The 23418-nt window shown below is 41.0% G+C and overlaps 1 protein-coding gene across 2 annotated transcripts in view; it reads left to right on the top strand.

Annotated features, from left to right (window-relative positions):
• pmepa1 (prostate transmembrane protein, androgen induced 1) overlaps positions 1–23418 on the top strand; it is a 38041-nt gene that overhangs the window by 7852 nt on the left and 6771 nt on the right. Inside the window, exons 1-4 of one of the 2 annotated variants that reach the window (XM_026307244.1) lie at positions 18447–18560; positions 20641–20795; positions 22786–22839; positions 22958–23316. In XM_026307244.1, coding sequence (XP_026163029.1) covers positions 18503–18560; positions 20641–20795; positions 22786–22839; positions 22958–23316 — 626 coding nt within the window. In that variant the 5' untranslated portion in view covers positions 18447–18502. Of the gene's footprint in view, positions 1–18446; positions 18561–20640; positions 20796–22785; positions 22840–22957; positions 23317–23418 lie in introns of those variants that run through there. The other variant, XM_026307243.1, reaches the window with a different exon arrangement.

Raw genomic sequence — 23418 nt, 5'->3', positions numbered from 1 at the left:
AAGCTATTAAGACACATCTTTGGAAAAGGAAAATTACAGAGCTGACTTTCAAATTTAGGCTCAAACTGCAAAATGTTGGACAATTGTGTTTACTCACACTGCTCTTTTGGACATTCAGGTATCTAAAGTTATATGTTTAGACATGTTCAAAAACACTACCTAAAATGAAATAAGAGTTCTGTCAAGTTTCTACACCTAACCAATCGTTCTTTAAAGTGTGTGTCTTTCTTTTCTTTTAGCTCTCATTGATTGGTTTTCTTTCTATATCTTGTCTTCCTCCCAGTTTCTGTCTCTCTCACTCAGTGAATCATGGAAATTAAATGATTGAGTCTGTTCTGGCTGCCCTCCTAGACTTATTATGTAAACCTCTGTCTGGCTGTCTTACTGCTCTGTGAGTGTGTGTGTGTGTGTGTGTGTGTGTGTGTGTGTGTGTGTGTGTGTGGTTAGTAAAATTATATCAGAAATTTAGTTTATTTTGCCTTGGAACAAAAGCAGTTGATGGAGCATCATTATTACTTGTCTGTTACGCCTCTTTGGATCAATCTGCTTTTTGTTTTGTTTTTTTTTTGGTTTTTTTTGATTGACAACTGATGTTTTCCCCAAAACAGTCCCTTTTCTCCTCATGTATGTTAAACAGGAAAGAGATGATTTGTCCCAGCTATATCAGTTCAGCTGCTCCTTTTTGTTTGACACTGGGAGCTGCCCAGTACATGCACAGCCTCAGCGGAGCAGCTGTGGGTTCAGTGCCAGCCGACACCTTCCAAGGTGTTGGAGTCCTGCTGACAACATGCTGTACTACTGTTAATGTTTCCAACTTTCCTAACTTTCTGCTTTCCCTCTTTCATTTCTGTCTTGCTTTCCTCTTTCCTTCGTTATAGAGCTGCAACATGGCAGGACCCATTTAAGGCACCTGTGGTTTTAGAAATAAAAGTCTACTACTGTGGTTTGTGAGGGCATGAAAGTCTCCTGGTTGAATCATCAGGACAAAACAACTGTGTTATAAAACCAAAATAAAGGGAAATGTAGATGTTTATGTACATACAATCTCAGGGTCACAGAAGTATGTGGTTATACATACAATAGTGGTTCACAAAAGTAAAAAGATAATCAGTTGCGTTAATATTAGGTTTGATTTTGCTGTAAGTGTCAGCAGTGGTAGTAAGTTGACATGTCTGTAGTTGTTTCCTCAGAAATAGCTCACATGAACAGGTTTTTCCACTCTGGCAATTACAGTTCAAACAACATTACATGACTGCAGCGTTAAATTCTGGTTCAGTTTTGGATGATTTCCACCACTATGGCTCAATGTATTGTTCTTAACTGCAGCAATAAAACCTTTCAAATTTTACTGCCACTGTGACTGGCTTCTTCTGCACTGCAGAGGTGGCAGGGTCTCATGGCCATTGCAGCATTCTGAGCTGCACGTCATGCCAAACTGATTTAAAAATGGATAATATTTCTCAGATGCAAAGTTGAAATAAAATGGTAGGCTAATACAAACCTCACTTCCTTCCTTATATCCTACTTCCTTGCTTCCTTTCTTTTTTCTTTGTTACCTTCATGTCTTTCATTCAGCCTCTCAGCTGTTCATTGTTTCTCGGTCTAGACACCAAACACACACACACACGCAGGAACCAGAAAAAAAAGTCACTAGCGTGGTCTCATCATGCATATATGTAAATGCATGCAGAATGTGAATGTCAGGGTCAAGGTCAGTGTCACTTTGGGGGGGTTGTGCGTGTTTCTGTGTGTGTTTGTGGTTTCTGCATATGATCTGCATACAAGACAGTGCTCAGCTGAGGCCCTTGTAGTCAGTTCAACCCATATTGTCCCATTAATTAGTCTGAAGTCAGAGCTGGCTCTATGCGTCTGTCTCGCAGTGTGAATAAATCCATACAAACACTGTCGGCAGACCAAGAGGCTGTGCTATAAATAAAGGCAAGACTGTCTGCTGTGTCGGCTGTATGCTTGGCTGTGGAAGTATTGCCTCTTGTTTTACATTAATTAGTCTGAGTTAGGAAAAAAACCTTGTATGTCTGCCCAGTCCTCTAAATACTTCAATTGTTGTCTGTTTATGTAGTTAAAAAAACAATGTCTTGTTTTTCCTCAGTTAGTCTGGGTCGGAGGTGTATTATAACAGTGTAACAGAATTAGCTATGGTTGTCTGGTCTTCAAGTGCTTGGTGTCAACTGATAAGGTGGAATAGATCATAGATATATAGTTATATTTATATTGAATGCATTAGTGGTGGTTTAGTTTTTTAAAAGCTTATTTTTCCAACAGTTCACATGCTGTTGTCAGTCTAGCCCAAACAGGTTTTTGCCTGATTGTTGTGTTTCATTTTAAAAAGTGATTCTAGCTTCTATTTATATAATTTATACTTTATAGTGTTATAAATGTCAAAACTGCCATCATCATGCAAACTGTATTTTTCTGTGAGACTATAGTTCTCAGAGGAACAATGTCTATTAACTAGTCTGAGCCAGTATAATCTGCCTTTTGGCTTTCTAAAACCTCAGGTGGTGACATGGCCTAGACTGAGACTTGTTTGCATTGTTCAGTCAGAGCCAGTATGAGTCTGTACACAGCAACTTCTCATCTGATGTGATTTCTTTGTGTGAAACATATGCATAGGAAACATATGCATTGTAATCTGTCCGTACTTGGGAAATGCAGTTTGACTTTCACAAATCGCTCGATTCTTGAAAAGAAAACCTGTAACGTTAAAGTAGCAGAAGGTGATTATTCTATGGAATTAAGAAACGCTGCACTTTTTAGTTATTTAGCCACTGGAGACTGTTTTTTTTTCTTCTTTTTTTTTTACCTTCAAAAACCATCTGTTCTTTTTTTTTAATTAATTGATTTGAATGTTTCAGATTCATTGTGAAAGTAGAAGAGTTGCAGCAAAGAAATATATGTTATGTTTGCATGAGCCTGACAAAGAAACAGTAGAAACAATTCTCCATGTCTGAGCGGACCAGCACCAGGCTGCATGCACGTATGACGTACAACTGTCATTAGAAATTCAGATTTTCATATGTATGTATGCAAATGGTTGTTGTCTGCATTGGGTTTTTTTGCATATGAAACCAAGTTTGCTGTGCATCTGCAGAGAGGAGGGGGTGAAGTGAGCTAGTTTGGTCAAAGGTCAAAGGTTGGGTCAGGAGGGGGAAGGCTGAGAGGTTCATTGACACAAGAACGGGTTAGTTTTGGAAATCTATCTGTACTATCCAGAAATACCATTTACTTCTTATTGCTTTCAGTATCCTAAATTTTATTATGCTGAGCTAATTATCTCATATATCTATCTCTATCAACAACTTCAAACCTTCAGGTCTGAAATTTATGGACTGAGTTTGAGTTACTTGTTTTGTGGAGTGCAGATGTATTTATACATGTGTATGAGGTGTTGACTGATTGATTGTTCTGTAAAAGTCATCCAGCATTACCTGCTGACACTGCTGCCAGTAAATATCTAATATAGCAGACGAAAGCTGAATGGGAGCTGTTGAATAGGCTCGAATCTGCAACATCTCTATCTTAAATCCTGTTTAAGAAATATAGTAACTAAAGTCCTAAGTACATAAGTTATAGGTAAATACAATTAATATAATATTTTTATTTAGATCAGGAAGCTGTGACTAAACAAGCCTCGCAATCTGACCAAGAGATCAATGGCAACTTTTCAGTACTTAAGCCTCATTTAACTCTGTTCAAAGGAAAATGCTTTAATTTGATTTGAATTTAAATGCAGTGAGACAGTGAAGCTGAGACGTCACTGTCAGCTGCTCTGGTCCTGACTGGGAGACGGAGCGTCTAGACAATCGACACTGCAGTCTGCTAAACACGTGCACACTCTTAATGCACACTCTTAACCCTGCACATGCACATTCACACACACACACACACACACACACACACACACACACACACACACAGACATGCAGGGGGGACCATGTCTATCTCACTTTGCCCGCTGGGCCATAGGAAACAGCTGGGACCACATCATTTACATCCACACACACACACATGCACACGACTCTGAGCCCTCCTTTCTGTCTATACTACTAATATTTATCATTGCACATTCAATTATTCAAACACGCAACACGAGCAATTATTATTATAAACACCCAGTCTGACCCAAACCACGCTCCACCTCAACGCTGACAAGCCCCCACCCTTTTTGAATATCACATACACATGCACAGGCTAGACTACAGTGTCTAGACAGAGCAGCAGTCTAGAAAACATAATTTAGTTGAGCTTATGTCCATATTAAAGATTTTTAATGGTTTAAGAGAAAAAGTTGAGTAAATAAAAACATGCACTCAAAACTAAAATATGATTACAGTTGCTGTTTATTATCTCTTAGTAAAAACTAAATCTACAGTCTCATTAACACATTTTTGACTTTCTCCATTTTTACACAGTCGTCACACAGCTGATTCATAAACACTTATACAAAAGGTCGTCCTGCCAACGAAATTAAATAAGGTGGCTAAAACAAAAGGGCTTTAGATACTGTACATGTATCCTTATCTTCTCCACTTTGTCCCCCCATTCACACTAAGCAGACATTTTTACACCAAGTTAGGTTGTAAGTACCACTCATCCGAATAGGTTAATCTGAAAACGCTGCCCTCATGAATAGTGTTGACTGGAAAAACCATAATGCGAGGCTGCTCAGACAAAAATCCTTTATTCAGCCAAAACAAGCAAATTCAAAACATCAATTCAATTCAATTCAATTCAATTTTATTTGTATAGCGCCAAATCACAATACAAATCATCTCAAGGCACTTTACAAAAACTAAAACTAAAAACCCAACAATTCCCTTATGAGCAAGCACTTGGCGACAGTGGAGAGGAAAAAACTCCCTTTAACGGAAGAAAAAAACCTCCAGCAGAACCGGGCTCAGTTTGGGCGGCCATCTGCCTCGACCGGTTGGGGTGAGTGGATAGAGCAGAGAGAAAAGAACAGCAACAATAAACAACAAATAGACACTGCAAGTTGGTGGGACCAGTAACTGCACATCAGCGATATACAGCTCCAGGACCAGGGACACCTGCAGAAGGTACAGAGAGAACAGAGAGAGAGGGAGAGAGCACAAACTAGGGAAGAGAGAGAGAGCACAAGGTTAGTAACATTCAATGGTGGAATATACATGAGGTGGGAGAGAAGGGGGGGGGTAGGGTAGGGGAGCTCAGTGCACCAATGGTCCTCGGGCAGTCTAGGCCTATAGCAGCATAACTAACTAAGGGATGGTTCAGGGTTGCCTGAAGCCAGCCCTAACTATATGCTTTGTCAAAGAGGAAGGTTTTAAGTCTAGCCTTAAAAGTACAGAGAGTGTCTGCCTCCTGAACCCAGGCTGAGAGCTGGTTCCACAGGAGAGGAAACTCTGGAAACTTTTGAAGGACAAAGTATTCAAAGTGTTTTCCTGCATTTTATATGGTTCATTAATTAATCCATAAATATACAGTGAAACTCAGTTGCAGTTGTAGCTGGATGTCACTTTTCATCGACGTGACGTTCACGTAGTGTTTTGTAGGAGTCTGTGCTGCAGTCTGGTTCTCACCTGTCTCAGGTGCTTCTCATCTTCAGACTTTACATGGATTATAGTGAGTTTCTGCACAGATATGCACAGCTTTTCTGATCTAGATGCCTGTGATTGTCTGCTGGGTGTGGAAATAGGCTGTTTCTAACAGATTCTTCAAAACAAATTAACAGACTTCTCCTCAACCAAATGCTGCTCTGAACACAATGTCAGCCACAAGGCCTTTTTAGAGAATCAGTAGAAAAAGTTTAGTTGGGAAAGTATGAGGGACTTTCTATAAACTGAAGAGTGTGGACAGAGTCTTGTTGCAGAACGGTGAGCCAACACGTTCCTCCACCTTCCATCACACCTGTGCTGACAGATACTTGGCAACACCACAAACAAACTGCTGCTTGCATTGTGTCCAACAACCTCCCACACCTCGTTGACTGAAGAGAGCCTTGCCAGCTGGCACACACATATATACAGTGTATAAGGCCCATATCGTTGTGTGCTCCAAAGGCACAGCGCCAGTTTCCCAGCTTGTCTGCCATCCATCCACCCATTATGCCTTCATTACTCAAATACAGATGCACTCATGGTAAACATTTGTGACACTGATGCTGCACAAAAAGGCTGACAGCATAAGTCACTGTCAGCTGTGAGTACATGGAAATCCGTTTTGCTGCCATACTCAGATGTTGAATAAGAAATGCCAGATGTCACGTGTGATAAGCATCGACCAGAGAATCGTTCTTATTATTGGCACATAAACCTCTGAAAGTAGAACAGAAAATACTCAGAGGGTAAAATATTTTCACTTTTTATTTGGATTTGCTTCACCTTCATCACTCACACTTTCTTTTTTCCCCATGGCTTTTGTTATACTTCATTTGAATGGTACTGTCACATCGATCTTGTTTGGGGTTGTGTAGAGATTTGTTTGGTCTAAGGAAGAGGTTATCTCTGTCACTCACACACAGAAGCGAAGGCGAGTTGGTTCATGTAGAGGATAAATTGAGGATCTGGGCAGATTTGAGTCTTGGAGGAAGAAAAGCTCTTTTCAGTGCCAGGTGTTTCTCATGTTTCCACTGTTGGTCAATGAACCGCTCTGCTGAGGCAGGTGAGGCTCTGATGATTGGCTCAGCAGCAATGTGGCGCAAAAGAGGAAGGGTTAAAGAATTTCTATCTCTGTTGGCTAATAGTTTCTGAGGGTAGCGTGGTGGTGGTGGTGGTGGTGCATCGAGAGTCTTTGGGTTGATTATATTAACAAATCCTAAACAGTGATTTCAGTATTAAGATAATGGAGTTTGGTGAATGAAAATATGGTGGGAGAAGAACTGGTGCAGTGTTAGTATTTCTAGACTTCCTAGAAAACATGTTAATGTATTACTACTTTGTTTCACTGTTGACTTTTTTCTGTATTAAACCAGATCAGGATCTTTCTCTAATCTGAACTAAAGGCTGTGAGTGTCTAAACACAACCATCCAAATTTTCTGTGTGCAGCCAGTGAACATTTTCCTGATTAATAAGCACATGTTTAAAACTTTAGATAGACATAATCCAGTTAGCATTGCCTTTCCTTCAAAGCCTCCAGTATCTGCTGTGACAAATTAGTTGTGTATCAACATAGTTTGTAGAGCACAGGGTTGCACAGACACAGATATTACTGTTTTTGTTACATCGGTGACCTTTGAAATGAAGCAATGTTCATTTGTGACACCTCATTGCACATTATGGCCACAGTGTGGAAATTAATTACATGCACTTCAAGCAAACAGTCTTTTTTTCCAGTTATGAAGAAATGTGAGAGATGAAGGTGAAGGACTACCCCCCCACTCACAGAAGGTTCTGTGACAAGTTGGGAACCACTGACTTGTTACAAATTACTGGACATGACAATTAAAGAGTTTGAGAAGAACATTTTATATAACAGAGATAAAAGTGAGCTGATAAGGGCAACACCATCAACAGTGGACTGATAACAATGTAGAAGCTCTTTAAAGTCTCTGTGGAGCTGAAGAGTTTAATGATAATTCTCTGTGGATTCATCTGCACAAACAACCCATTTCAAGTTACGTCATTTGACCTGCTCTTTATTTAAAACTATTGATTATCACAGCTTTTATGAGAGTGTGTCGATGCTAGCTCAGTGTAAACACTACACACACAGTCTGAGTTTCCACACACATTCACATTAGCTGTAGCTGCAGCTAGATGTGCTTTCAGTTCTTTGCCATTGTTTATTAATGTGAAATTGATTTTCACAGACACACAAATGGTCAGACAAACATTTAGTGTTCAGGCGTTGTTGTGTCTAGCCAGGTGTGTGTATGTGTGTGTGTGTTTGTAAAGACCTGCTGAGCTGGTTTTGTAATTGGCACCAAAACACTGTTTGGACAGTAAAAACATGACTGGCTCACACATACACCCTTGATCTCACCCTCACGAGATGTTGATTTTACCCAATCTAAACACACACACACACACACACACACACACACACACACACACACACACTTGTAAGTTCAGCACAACAACTTTGTCCTTGAATATTTTTTAGACTGAGTTCTTAACTTTTCAATATTCTTGATTGCCACTGAAACACCTTTAGTGCTCCTGTGAAGAAGAGAAGAGATGATGTCCAAACAAACTTACTACTGGTATGTGGTTGACTTTACGTATTGGCTGTTTATAGGTAGCACAGATCCGCACAAATACGCTGATGACAGAGAAGGTTTATTATTATGGTATGTACAGATAAGGAAAGGAAAGGAAACAGGAAGGGAAGTTAACCAATTGAATAGTCAAGAATAAGAATATTAATTACTTTGATCATTATTTGTTTAGATCATTCATTCATTAACACTCCAGCTTCTGAAATGAGATTTGTTCCATTCTTACAGTCGGTAAGATGAGATAAACATTTATTTGTCCCACAAGGGGGAAATGTTGCAGCAGCAAGGTATTGTACATATGTAGTACATAAAATCTTTTGGGGTTTTAGACTTTTGATTGAACAAAACAAGATATTTGTTCATAATTTACTTTGTTCACAGTTACTGATGTTTTGGAGACAAATGATTCATTGATTATGGAGGAAAAACTCATGAGTTAATAAAGATGAGGGTTAGTTGCATACCTCGAGGACCCCGTCATGTACTTATGTCAAGATAAAAATCCATTCGTTCTATCTTTATAGTCCAGATCAGGGTCTCAGGGGGGCTGGAGCCAATCCCAGCAAACATGCAAACTCCAAATAAAAGGCCCCAGGTTTAAAAGGATTTGGACCCAGAACCTTTTTTGCTGTGAGGCACCAGTGCTAACCACTTTCCGCCATGTCGCCTCTCAAGATGAACGTAAAAACCGTAATTCACATTAGATATGTATAGATTATATTTAAATTGATATTGTAATATATTATAGATGTAGACACCCTTGCTCATGGGCACGTTGGCAGTATTTGTCATTGGGACTGACCAGTAATTTACTCAGCTAACCTGATATCACTGTAGATATGTGCATGTGTGTGTACATATACACCCACTGCAGACTATTAATGATTACTAGTATCACTCTGGCTAAAAGCTATTACACACACACACACATACACACACACACAAACACGAACACACAGTCCTCTGCATGTGACCTGCCCTCTGTGACTCTGTCTGACTTACCTCCCTCTTTCACAGTCAAATGAACAGTGTGTTTTTGTGTACAAAGGTCTGACTCTGTGTGTGTGTGTGTGTCTGTGCGTTTGTGTGTGCGGGGGTGCGAGACGACAGGGGTAGTCTAGCTCCTTCTGGCTAGAATTATAATGAGCATCACGCACACATACACACTCACAGAGCCAGACAAGCAGCTGATAATGAGGTTTGATTTTCATATGTTTCAGACAGAATGCTCTGCAGGTCAGTGAGTACACAAAGAAACCGAGTGTCTGTGTGTCTTCGCTTCTGTGGACAATTTTTAGTTCAAAACCTTTATAGTGAGGATATTTCTGCATTGCCAGGACATTTTGTCATTGTAGTCCTCACACCTTAAAAAGGCCGTTTGGTTTTTGGGTTCAGGGGAAAACCAGGTTTAATTTGGGGTTAGGGTCAGGCATTTGGTTGTGATGGTTAAGGTTAAGGTCAGGGTTATATGGGCTAGGGAGTGCATTATCTCAGTAAGTGTCCTCGGAAATATAGAACGGCCAACATGTGAGTGTGTTGAGGGATCTCTGGTCTTTGTCGGACTTTACGTACTTTGACTTTTCCATGTCCCAACATTAATGACCACATGTGTCCATTACAACATTAGTGCGTCTGAGCTTTGTTCCCGTTTCATTAGTGTTTCTGATGCCAGCACATCCAGACTCATGCTTCACTTTTATATATTTCATATTTTGTGACGAAGCTACACGGCTGTTTGTGGTGACATTCAAAAACCAGAATAACAAAAATGCAAACGCTTAGACATTTTAAAATATGACCCTTGGTGTTAATGTGTCACTGTTCTGTGTGACTGTGGGCAGGACCAGACACTGGCTCGGTTTATGCAGTGGTCTGCATTATGCATGTGATGTTGCTTTGGTAGTGCTTTTTCAATATTACATCATTTCCCGATTGATTTTCGTAGAAGTACACTTTAAATCAGAATAAATCATATAAACAAATAAAAGAAAAAAGTGAAATCCATTGCATGAAGAATGACTTTATCTTTGCTGAATATGTATAGCAGTCATCAGACAGATGTTGTCTCATCTGTGAGACGCTCTGCATCATTTTTATGTCGCCAGCGCTATAATGGACCATCACAGCTTAGGTTATTGCAGTTTCACCAAAAAAGAAACCTCCAGACATCAGGGGCTAGACAGTATTATGATAAATGCAAAGTGCTGAAGCAAAAACCAGTCAAAGCACAGTGTGGAGATACTTTGGCATTAATTTGTGCTTTAAGCCGAATACAGTTCTTCTTTGGAATTACATCGACTAACTCTAACTTCACTATGATGCTAAGTGGTGCTCTTAATCACTTATCCTATCATGTTGCATTGATCATCCTCACGTTATTAAAACAACGAAACACAAAAGTGTGATTGGACTGACAGGCTGCCAGCTGTGACCTTCAGTGACAGGATGATCATTTTTATTAGGTTTTTTTTTTTTATACCTACCACCACAGAGGTTTAAGTTTAAAGAAGCAGAGGAGAGCACAACTCTCCTGGCACACTGAGGGTCAGAATATCCAGTCGACTATGACTATGACCTACTCTGTGTTAGCATTAGCATAGGTAGCACTCCAGATGGGACTTGCAGTTTAACATGGGAGTTCCCAGGATTAGCACGCTAAATTTAAAACTAATGTTCCACTCTCCACTCTTCACCTCTTCTCTGATCTACTGTAATTATTCATCCTGTTCTACACGTCTACTCTGGTTTTGTCTCCTGTTCCTTCTCTTAACTGTTCCCGTCCATCTCTTACATCTCGGACAGGGAAATGAAGGGGAAAGCTCCGTATTCAGTTAAAGGACATGCACATAAAAACGATATGTAGATAATCTGGTTTTTGTAACAAGAAAATATTTGTGGCATACTGCTGAGTCTTATAATGCAGTGTTGAATGGGACAAATATTTGTCATGACAGAAGTTTAAATTAAATAATTCGCCTACAACCTGTTACTAACACATATGTTAATATCCAGACACACTGACATGGGGGGAGCTGCAAGAGTTAACCCACAAAAATCAACAGCAACCTCATGGTTTTTCATAAATGATGCTGTTTTTAGACCAATGTAAAGATTCCCTGCTTTGTGTTGTGGGTAATGTTCAGAAGCATTTAGCAGGACTGATTTATTGTAATATGAAATTCTTTTTTCTTTTCTTTCTTCTATTTTGCATCAAATCGGATATTTTCATTCCCTGAATTTAAAAATAGAAAGGCTGGCTGGTTTTATCTATGACGGGTTTAGCAGTTCAATTCGATGTGACAGGCTGTGTTTCAATTTGCAAATTACAAATCAAATTTTACAAATAGTGTTGAGTGTTTTCTGGAGTACGAATGCAGTGTGCGTGTGTGTGTGTGTGTGTGTGTGTGTGTGTGTGTGTCTGTGCAGTTTAGGTGTTGAAAATGACATTTACTTTTTCAGACTAAAGACTAATGGAAGGTGGGAATCAGAAAAGAGAGACGGAGAGATGGATGAGTGATGATAACTAACTTCCTCACACACACACACACACACACACACACACACCATGTCTCCATTTTCCCACCAGCAGTGGGAGTTTATAGACCAAAGTTCCCACACTTGTTTTAGTGCACCATGACCGTGGTGTCCAATGGAGTGTGTTTGTGTGTGTGTGTTTGTGTGTGTGTGTACGGGTGTTTATGTAGTCCCCCCTCCGTATTTCTACCCCCTATATCCTTTCTCATGGAAATTGGCACGCAAATTGTGTGCACCTATGACCTATAACTCTCTCTCACACGCACAACTACAAACACACAACAGACACACACACTCACACAGCTGTCTGTGCTATTTCTGACTGCCCAGACTGTCGAGTCATCCGAGGACTGAGGAAAGAATTAGGAAGCTTCTTTCTCTCTCGTCCTGCCCTTTTCTCCTTCCCTTTCTCCCTTTCTTCTCTTTTTCGTCATCGATTGTTTTTATTCTTTCTCATTCCTCATCTCCTTCCCTCCTGTTGTCACTCCTATCTAATTTCCTCCCTTCATCTTTTCTTCCCTTCCTTCTCCTTTGCATCTACTTTTCCAAACATCTCTCCTTCTCTTTTTCTTACCCTTGATTTTTCTCCATTCATCTTTCTTCTTTACTGTACTGCATCCTATTTCTTCCATTTCTTTCTTTCTAGTCTTCCCTTCTTCGCTTCTTTCTATCCTTTTTCTCTCCTCCTCCACATCCTTTTTAGCTCATTTCCGTCTCCCTTTATAAACCTTTCAAATTTTTCATGTCCTCATTTGCTGTCTCCTCTTCTTCCCGTTCCTTTTCCTCACTGCCTCCTTCCTTCAAAGTAGATTTTCTTCCTTCCTGTCTTTCTTGACGCTTTCCTTTCTCTTCCACCCCTCCCTCCGTTCTCCAAGCACCCCCCCCCCCCCCCCCCCCCCCGTCTGCTCCCTCTGAGCCATCTGACTTGCCAATGACCGCCGGTGACCTTTAGCTGAATGCAGGAGGAGGAGGAGATGGATAGACGGAGAGCAGGCAGCGGATGACAAACGAGCTAATTGCTTTAGATTAACCATGGAGTGTCTGCCTGCCTGCCTGCCAGGCTCACAGCCTCATGTCTAGACAACACCACAGAGGGTGGGCAGAGATCAGCAGTCATGCAACATGACAGAGAAGTGAAAATGTTTGAATTTTGTTGTTGTTGTTGTTATCAAGACGGCTTAAAAACTGCAACTTCAGTTCAGAGAAATCATGTCAGGTATCCTAACTTTTATTTCCTGTCATGGGTCAAGATCCACATGTTCTACATCCTACGCCTCCCATAATGCAACCTGAAAGCAATTCTTCATTAGCACCTCCAGTTCTTGTAAACACCCATGTATTTCAATCCCAACACCTCCAGTTTGTAGCACAGGCTTTCTGTTAGAAATGTATAGTCTTCAAGCCCAGGCTGAGACTGACCTTTTAACTTGACTGGTCAGTAAATACTCAGTAACAGAGAGACCAGAGCCGGTAAGTCAGCTCCCTCTGGATGGTGCCAAAGACAGATGTCACTCCTGAGTTTTGTGTGGTCACTTGGGTTTTCCTATCAGTGAATGACACAACAGCCCAGTCTAATGTGAGTCAATAAGAAATGAGACCTGGATCATCCTTTTTCTGTCACAGTTTGCCTTCAGTGTGCAGAGACGTTCATCTGGCACAAAAACACGCTAAGACGTTTGAAATAGTGCATCGAATTTGGTTTAACTTTGACCACACAGCTTTGGATGCACCACAAGACAGTTGAATAATCAATAACAGATTGACAGCAAACATAATTACAGGAAGCTACACAGGTCACACACCGTGCAGTTATTTTTAGAGATGTGGTTCATTTTAGCAGAAATTAAACATTAGTCAAAAGATAAAAATTATTTGGCAACTGTTTTTGATCAATTAACGGTTTAGGCTGATTTTTTTTTATATGAAGAATATCAGATATAACTGTTCTAAATCCACATTTATGAGTCTTTGCTGCTGTGCAAGAATATGATCAACAGATTAATCGGTAATTGAAATGAATGTTAGTGGCACCTACATTTCAGAATATAGTTAGACACGGGTGGTTCTAAAAGATGAATAGCTGTGTTTTAACATTCACTGTGCTAAAATTAGACAGTTGTAGGTTAAATTTAAGAATGTGATCATGCGGAGTAGAGAAAGGCCTTTGAAAATGAAGAGAAAACAAGCAGAAATGGAAATGATCTGCTGGTAAGGGGCTAGGGATGCAGAATGTAGTCCTCTCAAAACCTTCAGTCAGTCATCATTTAACATTTCATCTTGTTGCTTCCTCCCGTCTGACTTGAGCAGATGTCAATGTGTAAATTAATATGTCAGGAACAAAACACTGCAATATGAATGCATATGATTAAATACAGCACAAATACAGATACATAATCATGATAGTCATGAAACCGTGATTATTCCTCAGACTATAATCGTACCAACAAATTCTATAATCGATGCGTCCCTATATGGGACTGCTTTAAATTACCTCAGTGTCTGTGGGAGCAGTGCACAAAACAACACGTTCAGTACTTTATTTGTGTTTGGCAGAAACAACCAGCTCTGTACATAAATGTGAAAAATTCAAATATTGTAAACAAGAAGTGATGTTATTTTAGTTCTATGTCAAATGCTGTTGACAGCGGATGATACAACTCTCAGTGGTTCTGAGCCTCTTTGAGTTACCCAGAAACCCATTTTCTGCACCTAAGAAGCAGCGTTATTGTGAAGCATGAAGCATGTTTTGGCCTAGAGCGTGTTTTTCACTGGTGCATTTGCTTTAAAAATGATTTGGTCATGCCAATAAAACCCCATGAATCTGGAAGGAAGGAGGAGGAGAAGTAGATGGAGACAGAGAAATGAAAGAGGAAAAAGAGGAGAAATAAAGAAAGAAAAGAAAGTGCATTAGCATTTTTTATGTGCATTATGAATTATATGAAAAATGTTTTTTCTGCATGGCTGAAGTGGAAAAACTGATATGTCGATATTATTGTATTTTGTTTCACCTTCTTTTAGAAACTGAGCTAATAATGTTCAGTGCGTCTGGATGAAAACATGAGTGAATGATTCCTCTGTTAGTGCACAGCCTGGAAGGAGTAAATTAAGGCAAACGAAGAAATGAAAAAGAAAGGGAGAGGCATCTTACAGTAAAGAAAAGAGAGTGTGAAAAATAAGAGAGGACAGGAAGGAGGAGGGAGGACGTCTGCTGACTGGCCTGCTGACCTCCTCATTTGCAAACTGACAAGTTGCACTGCAGGCTGCCAGACACAAACACACACACACACACACACACACACACAGTCAGCTGGTCTGACAGCATGTTTATGGCAAATATTTTTCTGTGAATTACAACACATCATAGCAGAGAAGCTGAATGAAAACAAGTTGTGATCAAATTAAACAGAAACAGAAAATATGGAATGAAACAAGAGCAGAAAAGACATTTTTAACAGCATCAATCATGAGGTGAGGTGAGACATCAGTTTTGTGGCCCATCGGTGCCATTTCTGCTCTAACGTGTCCAAACAATAAAAGATCACATTTATTTGGAAGCCCCAAAGAAAGAAGAGTGCTCTGATGCTAACATGGCTGTCGACCTTCAGGTTACAGTGTTTACACAGACAGCAAAAGCAGAAGTAAACAGGACAGATTTCTGTTTTAAACCTAAGTCATACTATGAAGATTTCACAGTTAAAGTAACAAGAGAGTAGTAACAGTTCAAGTTCCCCTTTGTAGCATTTAGATTTTCTATATTCATTATATCACAACAAATCGATCAATAAGTGTTTATTGGTGTATTTGACCTATAGCTTTTACTGTGGACACTATATAAGTAGATATGTTATAATTATTGTCAAATACTGTGTTAAGCCCTCGGGTGTCGGCGGTGCAAGAAAGAGTGGTGAGGACCCAAATGCAGGACACTGCAGGCTTTTATTCTCCCTGGATCGTCCAGGGCTCAGGCAAAACACAAAAATATTCTCCGCTGACAGGGAAACAGAAACTAACATAACTCCTCGAACGAATATAACTATAAGTAACTAATGTTCCGGCCGGGAACAAAGTAAAACCAGGGACATATATACACAACTCAAGACACAGGTGAACATAATCTAACTAATGAGCATGGACACAAAGCTAACTGGGATTAACACAAACAGAGGCAGAACACAGGAAGCTGACCAAAATAAGAGACAGACAGGAAACGAGACTCGGGGCCTAACATACTGCACCTCGATCTACACATTGTCTCGTGTTATATATGATTTGTTAAATGTTTCTGAACTGCTAACCAATAATAAATAAAAGTAATAATAATAAATGCTTACCAACCAATCACATTGTTGCATCAATAACATTATATCTGTATTTGCTGCAGTGTTGGGGGAGAAACAACAAGACAGGTGTGTCTCTTTTTTCAGAGTCTGTGTGAACAGAGAACAAGAAAGGAAAAGAGTGAAGGAGGAAAGAGTTGTGGGAATGATTTGGCTGGAAGTTCAGCAGCAGCTGACAGAACAGAGCGACAGATAAGCTGTCAGCAGGCAGAGTGCCCGCACACACACTCACAGTGGAGGTCTGAGTGGTTTCACACAGATGGTCAGGCTGGCATCGCTGTGTGTTTAAGTGTCTACTTCTTTCTGTCTTTTTGAATGACAACCATTCGCTTTAATAAGCTTTACCTGTTACATGAAATACAATGAACACAAGTGTGGAGGGCGTTCTTTCTCTCTTTCAGGCTTCATGGATGCATTATTTAAAAATGAAACGTGGAAACGTGACTGTCTGCTGAACTCAATAACAGCAGTATCCTACGTTTGTGTGCGTGTGTGTGTGTGTGTGTGTGTGTGTTTTCATGTCCTGTAGCTGGTGATATCCCTGATAAGTGGCAGGTCACACACTGACCCTCCTGTATTACAGCTGCAAAGAGTCTGAAAATAAGTCCCTGTTGCTGTCCTCGTTACTGATCTGACTGTATTGTGCTCATCTGCTTCGTGCTGCCTGTACTAGACCGTCGTGTGTTTTCCTGATTTTAGGGAGAAGGCAGTAGTTTGGAGAGCAGTACTCTACAGTTTAACAGTCACATGGGCAGAATGGAAGTTGTTGGCTTGGCTGTGAAATTCGATGTGCTGTTTTTTCTCTGCTACACATTTTTAACCACATTATCACATTTAGCTTCGAGTGAAGCAGAATTTATACTTTTAATCTTTCCACTTCACATCGTTCCGACGTCAGACGGCGGCTCTGTATCTCACAGTAACATTTCTGAAACATTCTCAGTCCGACCTTCACACCCACAGCTGGCCAGCTGTGTGGAGGTGTGTAAAGAGCCAGGGTTTGACCGTCTGTACGTTTTTATTTGTCACTTGGCTCTTTATGACACTTTTCAGGTGTTCAACACTCCGAGTGTCTTTCTGCTGAGAACATCTGAAAACATACACTAATAACCTTGTTTTTCAACAACATCTCTGCTTTATGATTGGCTGCTTTTTCACTGGGCCTTTGGCTGTGGCCATTTGGGACAGCTATGAACACACTGAATTTCAGGTATGGTTGGACAACACACTGTAAGAGCTACTTCTGTGAGGCTATAAACTGGCCCCAACAGTTGCTCACTAACCCAGTTGGGTAACTGGGGTACTTATCCTGTCACCCACTAAACAATGTCCCATAAAAAAGGGAGGACTAGTCCACACTCATGCAGCGCAGATGAAAGAAATACTCCACTGAACGTCTGTCTTTTGGCTATGAAATACAGCCTTGCTCTTGGCTCCAAGGTTTATAGCTTACATTCTCATGTAGGACAGCAGCTGCAGGCAGCTCTGGAGTCTCAGAGGCAAAACGAAGATCTGAACACGTTTCAAACATTCAGATCACTCCTGCAACATCACAATACACCCCATCGACACTGTTGGCCCGTGTGTTCAATGTAGTCCAGTGAGATCTGCCACAACAGCTCCATGTCGTGCTGTTGCTTCCTCAACAGAGTTGGATTATCTGAGCACTCAAGAGACAGATTTTCAGTGAAGGATCAATTTATTAAAATCATATTAAATTCTATTAGCTTTAAAAATGCATTAGCCAGAAGACTCATACTTTAGAGCTGTAACAAATGTTGATCTTCATGGTTTTTGTGTACCACTAGTAGCCATACCAGTAATGATCATGTTAGATTGGTCAACATGGAGTTTGTTGCTTTAAATTTCTTGATTTTCATGTGTTGTTATGAGTAGAGAAGTTCAAGCTTTAGCTCTGTCCCACCCCCAGCTCTGTGTGACTCTCATCATTATTCTGCTCGGCCCTCTGACCCATCTGTCTCTCCTAGACGCTCCCACCACTCCCCCTCTTTCTTCTCTCCCTTTCCTCACTGTCTCTTTCTCCCCTTGCCCTCCTCCCTCACATTGACCCCTTTTGTTCGCAGGTTTATGGCGGTGGCTGGGAGGGGAGGGGAAGGCAGGAGGGGTCCGGTCAGCTGTTTCCTCAATATGTGTGAGTCTGGACAGTGTGGGAATGTGTGTGAGAAAAAGTTGCAGACAAAGCTTGACGGAGGCTCAGAGTGTGTGTGTCGGCCCGCGAGGACACACGTATTCGCAGCATCCGAAGAACATGTAGTTCAGAGTTTCACTGCAGCAGAAAGTTTTGTTTTCATTTCTTTTCATTTTTGTTCTTTGAATTGTCTCGTAAACTTAAAGGCTGGAAATATCTTCAGGCCATAATCACGGGAATATAAAGTCTTGTAGCGTGAAACGACCATGCAGCCTTCATCAGGGAGTCACACTCATGACAACTGTGTTCAGACACAACTGTGTGGTGAGTTCATCTGTGTGCACACAGAAGAAACCTGCCTCCGATCAGTTGGCACATTTTGGCTCTGATCCTCTTCTGTCTGTGGATGTTTCATGTTCTGTGCAATGATATGGTTTTTGGCTGAATTATATTGATTGACCTGATCATGATCGAAGTCATGTGTTAAACTAAAATGGCAGCTGTTCATTGGTTTCAGCTTGTCTAATGGGACAATTTGCTGCTCTTTGATTCTTTAGATCATTTTGACCAAACATAAGCAGTTTGAGTGCAGCACTGTGAATGTCTGCTTTAACTGGTGCTGTGGATAATGCACTTACAAATGCGCACTGGTTTCTGCAGTGCACTGGAGGGGGCTTGTTGTCTGAAGAGACAAGCAGGTGTCTGGCTGCAGAAGAATTTATTTAGTGTGTTACTGTGATGGACTGGTGACCTGCCCAGGATGGACCCCTGCCTTCTACCCAAAGAGAGCTGGGATAGGCTCCAGCAGATCCCTGGGACCCTGGTTAAGGAATAAGGGGGTATAGATGATGGATGGATGGATGTTTGTGTATTACACATCAGTTATAAGCAGTTTAATTTAGCTGAAAATCCCATTTCATTTTGGGAGTGCCTTATGATCAAAGAGGTACCAGAAAATGTGACAGACCTACAGAGAAATGGTGAACGGGTTTAGTTGAACAGGAATGTTTGAATGTCGCTGCTACTGTGTTCTCAAAAACAGCAGAGGTTGATGTTTCTACTCTTCACTGTGTTTTTGACCATGTTTTATGGAACCTGACGTTATTAACGTCCTGCACAGGTCAGTGCCAATATGAACTGATTCGAACCCACTAGTCTGGGACTCTGTGGATGTTTGTTTGGTTGCGTTAATCGTGTGATCAGTTTGTCGTAATGCAGCTGGACCTGTCTTATTGATCCTATTTGTTCATGTTGTGTGTGACCTGGGCAGCAATGATGTGAACTCAGTCTTGTTTTAATGTGATTTCAGGTTTTAGAGGAAGTAAACAGATACAGGTTTGATGAAAATCATATTTAAGTGTTGAAGTCATCAAAGATTGTGGATGAGTAACAGCAGCCACCTGGCTGTCTCTGTGTTTCTTCATGCTCTGTGCTGGTCAGAAGATCATAACAGCACTGTGAGAGCTTCTGTGAACTGTCTGAACAATTGCGTCTTTAGATATACGTGTCTACTTTATGTTCTCCTGTCTGGCCCGGCCCTGACCCCTGCCTGCTCCCTGTGAAAAAGACGTGTGAGAAAAATGCTGCGTTTGTGTGTGTGTGTGTGTGTGTGTGAATGTGTGTTGGTGGGGGTGGTGGAGGCAAATGGAGGGGTAGGGGGAGCAGACTGTCTCTAAACAAAGCCAGTCCTGTCTGTCTGTCTGGTCTAGTCTGGCTCTGGTGTGTGTGTGTGTGTGTGCGTGTGTGTGTGTGTGTGTGCGTGTGTGTGTGTGTGTGTCAGAAGCGGTGACCTCTCCATAAGGACGACATCTATGTCTGCACTCTGTCTGAAAACCTTTTTTCTCCCTCATGACTGTTATTGTGCTGACACTTTAGAATTTAGTGTGCTGCTTTAAGTCAACAATAGGGGTGGTCTATATATAATACATAATAGATATGTATGGAAATATAAAAGCAGTGAGTTATTGAAAATTCTATTATAATATTATAATATTAACTGCTTTATACCTTAATATGAGAATCATTAATACTAGTCTTATGGGAACCTAACTGTATATGATGAGTGTTAGACTGCCACAAATTTGTGTTAAAAGGATATTACAGAGATTTAGTGCTGCACTTCAGTATAGCTGGAGGTTTTATGAAAGACAAAAAACCATACAATCAAAATTAATCCAGAGGAATCCTAATGTTTAGTCCCTTGTGTGGGTCAGGTTACAAAAAAATCCACATCCTCCACTTCCCATAATGCATTAGTTAGTCTTCCCGTTAGACTTGTAATCCAGCCTTTCTGTAGAAACTTGTCATCATGGTTATTTTCTCCTCCAGACTCATAGAAGACCTTATTCAGCTGTTTTTACAGGCTGCGTAGTGCTGATCATGACTTGTGTCTGTGTGGTTGCAGCCCAGCTGGAGTTCGTCCAGATCCTGGTGATCGTGGTGGTGATGATGGTGATGGTGGTGGTCATAACCTGCCTGCTGAACCACTACCGCCTATCAGCACGTTCCCTCCTCTCCAGACACACATCCACACGCAGGAGACACCTGCCACTGGCCAATGTAAGTCTCATTTGACAGATCCACTGTTTTAAAATAAATAAAATAAAATAATTTTTTCGCCCTGTGATGGACTGGTGACCTGTCCAGGGTGGACCCCTGCCTTCCACCCAAAGAGAGCTGGGATAGGCTCCAGCAGATCCCTGTGACCCTGGTTAAGGAATAAGTGGGTATAGATAATGGATGGATGGATGGATGGATGGAAAATAACTTTTCATTATCCAGTAAAATGTTCTGTTTTCACATAAATAAAACTATACAGATATAAAAATTATTATCATTTTTCCTCCCGCACTCCAGGCGCGGTTTTTGTTTCAGTAGTTTAGTCATAGTGAGGGCAGCGTTTGAGTATGAGGAATGCTGAGTGACAGCATGTGATCACGGCGATTAAACACTGCTGCAGGCTAATGCTAACACACTGACTCATTTCTTCATTAAAGGCCAGAGCCGCTCACAATGATAATTAAAAAAAAAACACACACTGACTTACACCTGAGGCTTCGTATGACTTCACTTGTTCTCCCCCTGAATCACCTGTTACTGAATAACTCGCGCATGTGTGTGTGTGTGTGTGTGTGCGACTCCCGTCTGCAAGTAAGACATGAGTAAAGGATGAGGCATAAAACAGCACAGACGCACACACACACACACACACACACACACACACACACAGAGCTACTGATAAGCTCATGGGACTCATGGTGTCCTAGTTAATTTGGATTAGCAGACAGACACACTGACACACATACCATCAGACACGCAGAGAGGCAGAATGAGGGAAACAAGAACCAGCACAAAAGTTGGAAAAGTTTCTTCCAGACATTTTTAGAGAAGTGAAGAACATCTTTTTGTCATCTCCTCACCATGAGGCATCGAGACACAACTGATTTCAATTTCCTCAGCAGAATGTGTTCAGTCTGTTGAAGAAATCGGTCCAAATTTATTACGCAACGTATTGTCCAATCTGTTACAGATCTGTGTGGACCGACAGTGATTCATAGAAGCAACAGGTGTCACCTCACAGTCGTCAATGTTAATGTAGTAATTAGAGCAGCAGAAAATCATATGATTTGCAGCCATAAAAGGACGCTAAAAAACTGCTCAGCACTCTCATGGCTTAAAATAAATGGGAAGTTTGAGAACTGTTATCTTTTCCAGTGTTACCAGGGTGTGAAACACAGCAATAAGAGCGAAAACACAGATCACTGAGACATAAAGACAACACCATATGAGGCTAGAGGGACATTTAAAAAGCCACTATGGCAAAGAGTGATTGTTGTGCACCAGTGGAGCCCCCTGGTGGACGGATGTGTCCTGTGTGGATGCTACTGAATGCACCAAATCTAACTTTGGTTTGTATTTTGTAGTATTTTCACATACATGGTGTGAAATTGATGGGCAGTTTTTATCCTGATGCAACAGCAGAAATAAACATCAGAGCTGCTCACAGATAAAAAGATAAATAAATATTTGAAGAGTATAATTTAACTTCCAAGTTAATTATTAGTTAGTTAATTATTAGATATGTGTATTGTCTTATTGTATTTACGTGGCACTGTGGTTCCATTGTTTCTCTTCCCTATATACTGTATATAACTGTACATGGTTGAAATGAGTGAAGTTACTTGAGTTGACTGAAATTGGTGATAGTATTTTGAAGGCACGGCTTGATTAATGTTTGTTGTTTGCTTTCTGTAACTTTATGTTAAAAACAAATGAGACTCCATCCATATCTGAAATATTTATTAATATTAATAGAGTATATTTATGGAATTATGATGCCATTTGAACACTTCGGACTGAGTCTTTAATTATGGGACATATACTACTGTTGGTCACATCGTATTTCTTGCCAAAACAGGCAATAACAGGCCCTAGTAATACTAATGATACATGGGATAGATTTGATAAATGTGTGCATAAAATTAAAATGGCTCAACAGATTAAGTGAATACTTAAATGCATGTCAGTGAACATATATTGTCTCTCTCAGGAGGGAAGTCTGTGGTCCTCTGACGGCACAGGAACAAACAGTGGTCTGAATGAGGTGAGTTCTGCTAATCAGGCCGTAACTTTAACTTGTCCTAAATTACAGCTAATAAACCAAGGGCTAACACTGTAAGCACTGTGTTCATAACAGTAATTTGATGCCATTTCTCACACAGCACCAGGTGTATAACCATCGCTCTACAGACAGAGGGACCCACCCATCGTACCTTCAGCGGGAGCCTCAGCATGCCCAGTCCCAGCCTCCTCCCCAGTCCCAGCGCTTCCAGCACACATACGCCCCAAGTCGTTTTCAGCCGACATACCCCTACCTGCCCCAGAGCCTCATCGATCTCCCCCCCACTATCTCCCTCTCAGACGGGGAAGAGCCCCCACCGTACCAGGGCCCCTGCACCCTGCAGCTCAGAGATCCAGAGCAACAGATGGAGCTGAACCGCGAGTCGGTCAGAGCCCCACCCAACCGAACAGTGTTCGACTCCCACCCACTTGACCCGTCCAACTCCTGTCTGCAGGCCAGGTAACGACACACACACGTGTCATGTGTAGTGTCCAGAACTGAGGTTCATAGAAGGATAAAAACACAATACTCTGTAGGGAAATATTACATTTTGTTTTTGAT

Source organism: Mastacembelus armatus, chromosome 5 (assembly GCF_900324485.2).
Source record: "Mastacembelus armatus chromosome 5, fMasArm1.2, whole genome shotgun sequence".
Lineage (NCBI taxonomy): Eukaryota > Metazoa > Chordata > Actinopteri > Synbranchiformes > Mastacembelidae > Mastacembelus > Mastacembelus armatus.
This window is presented reverse-complemented; position numbering and strand designations above follow the sequence as displayed.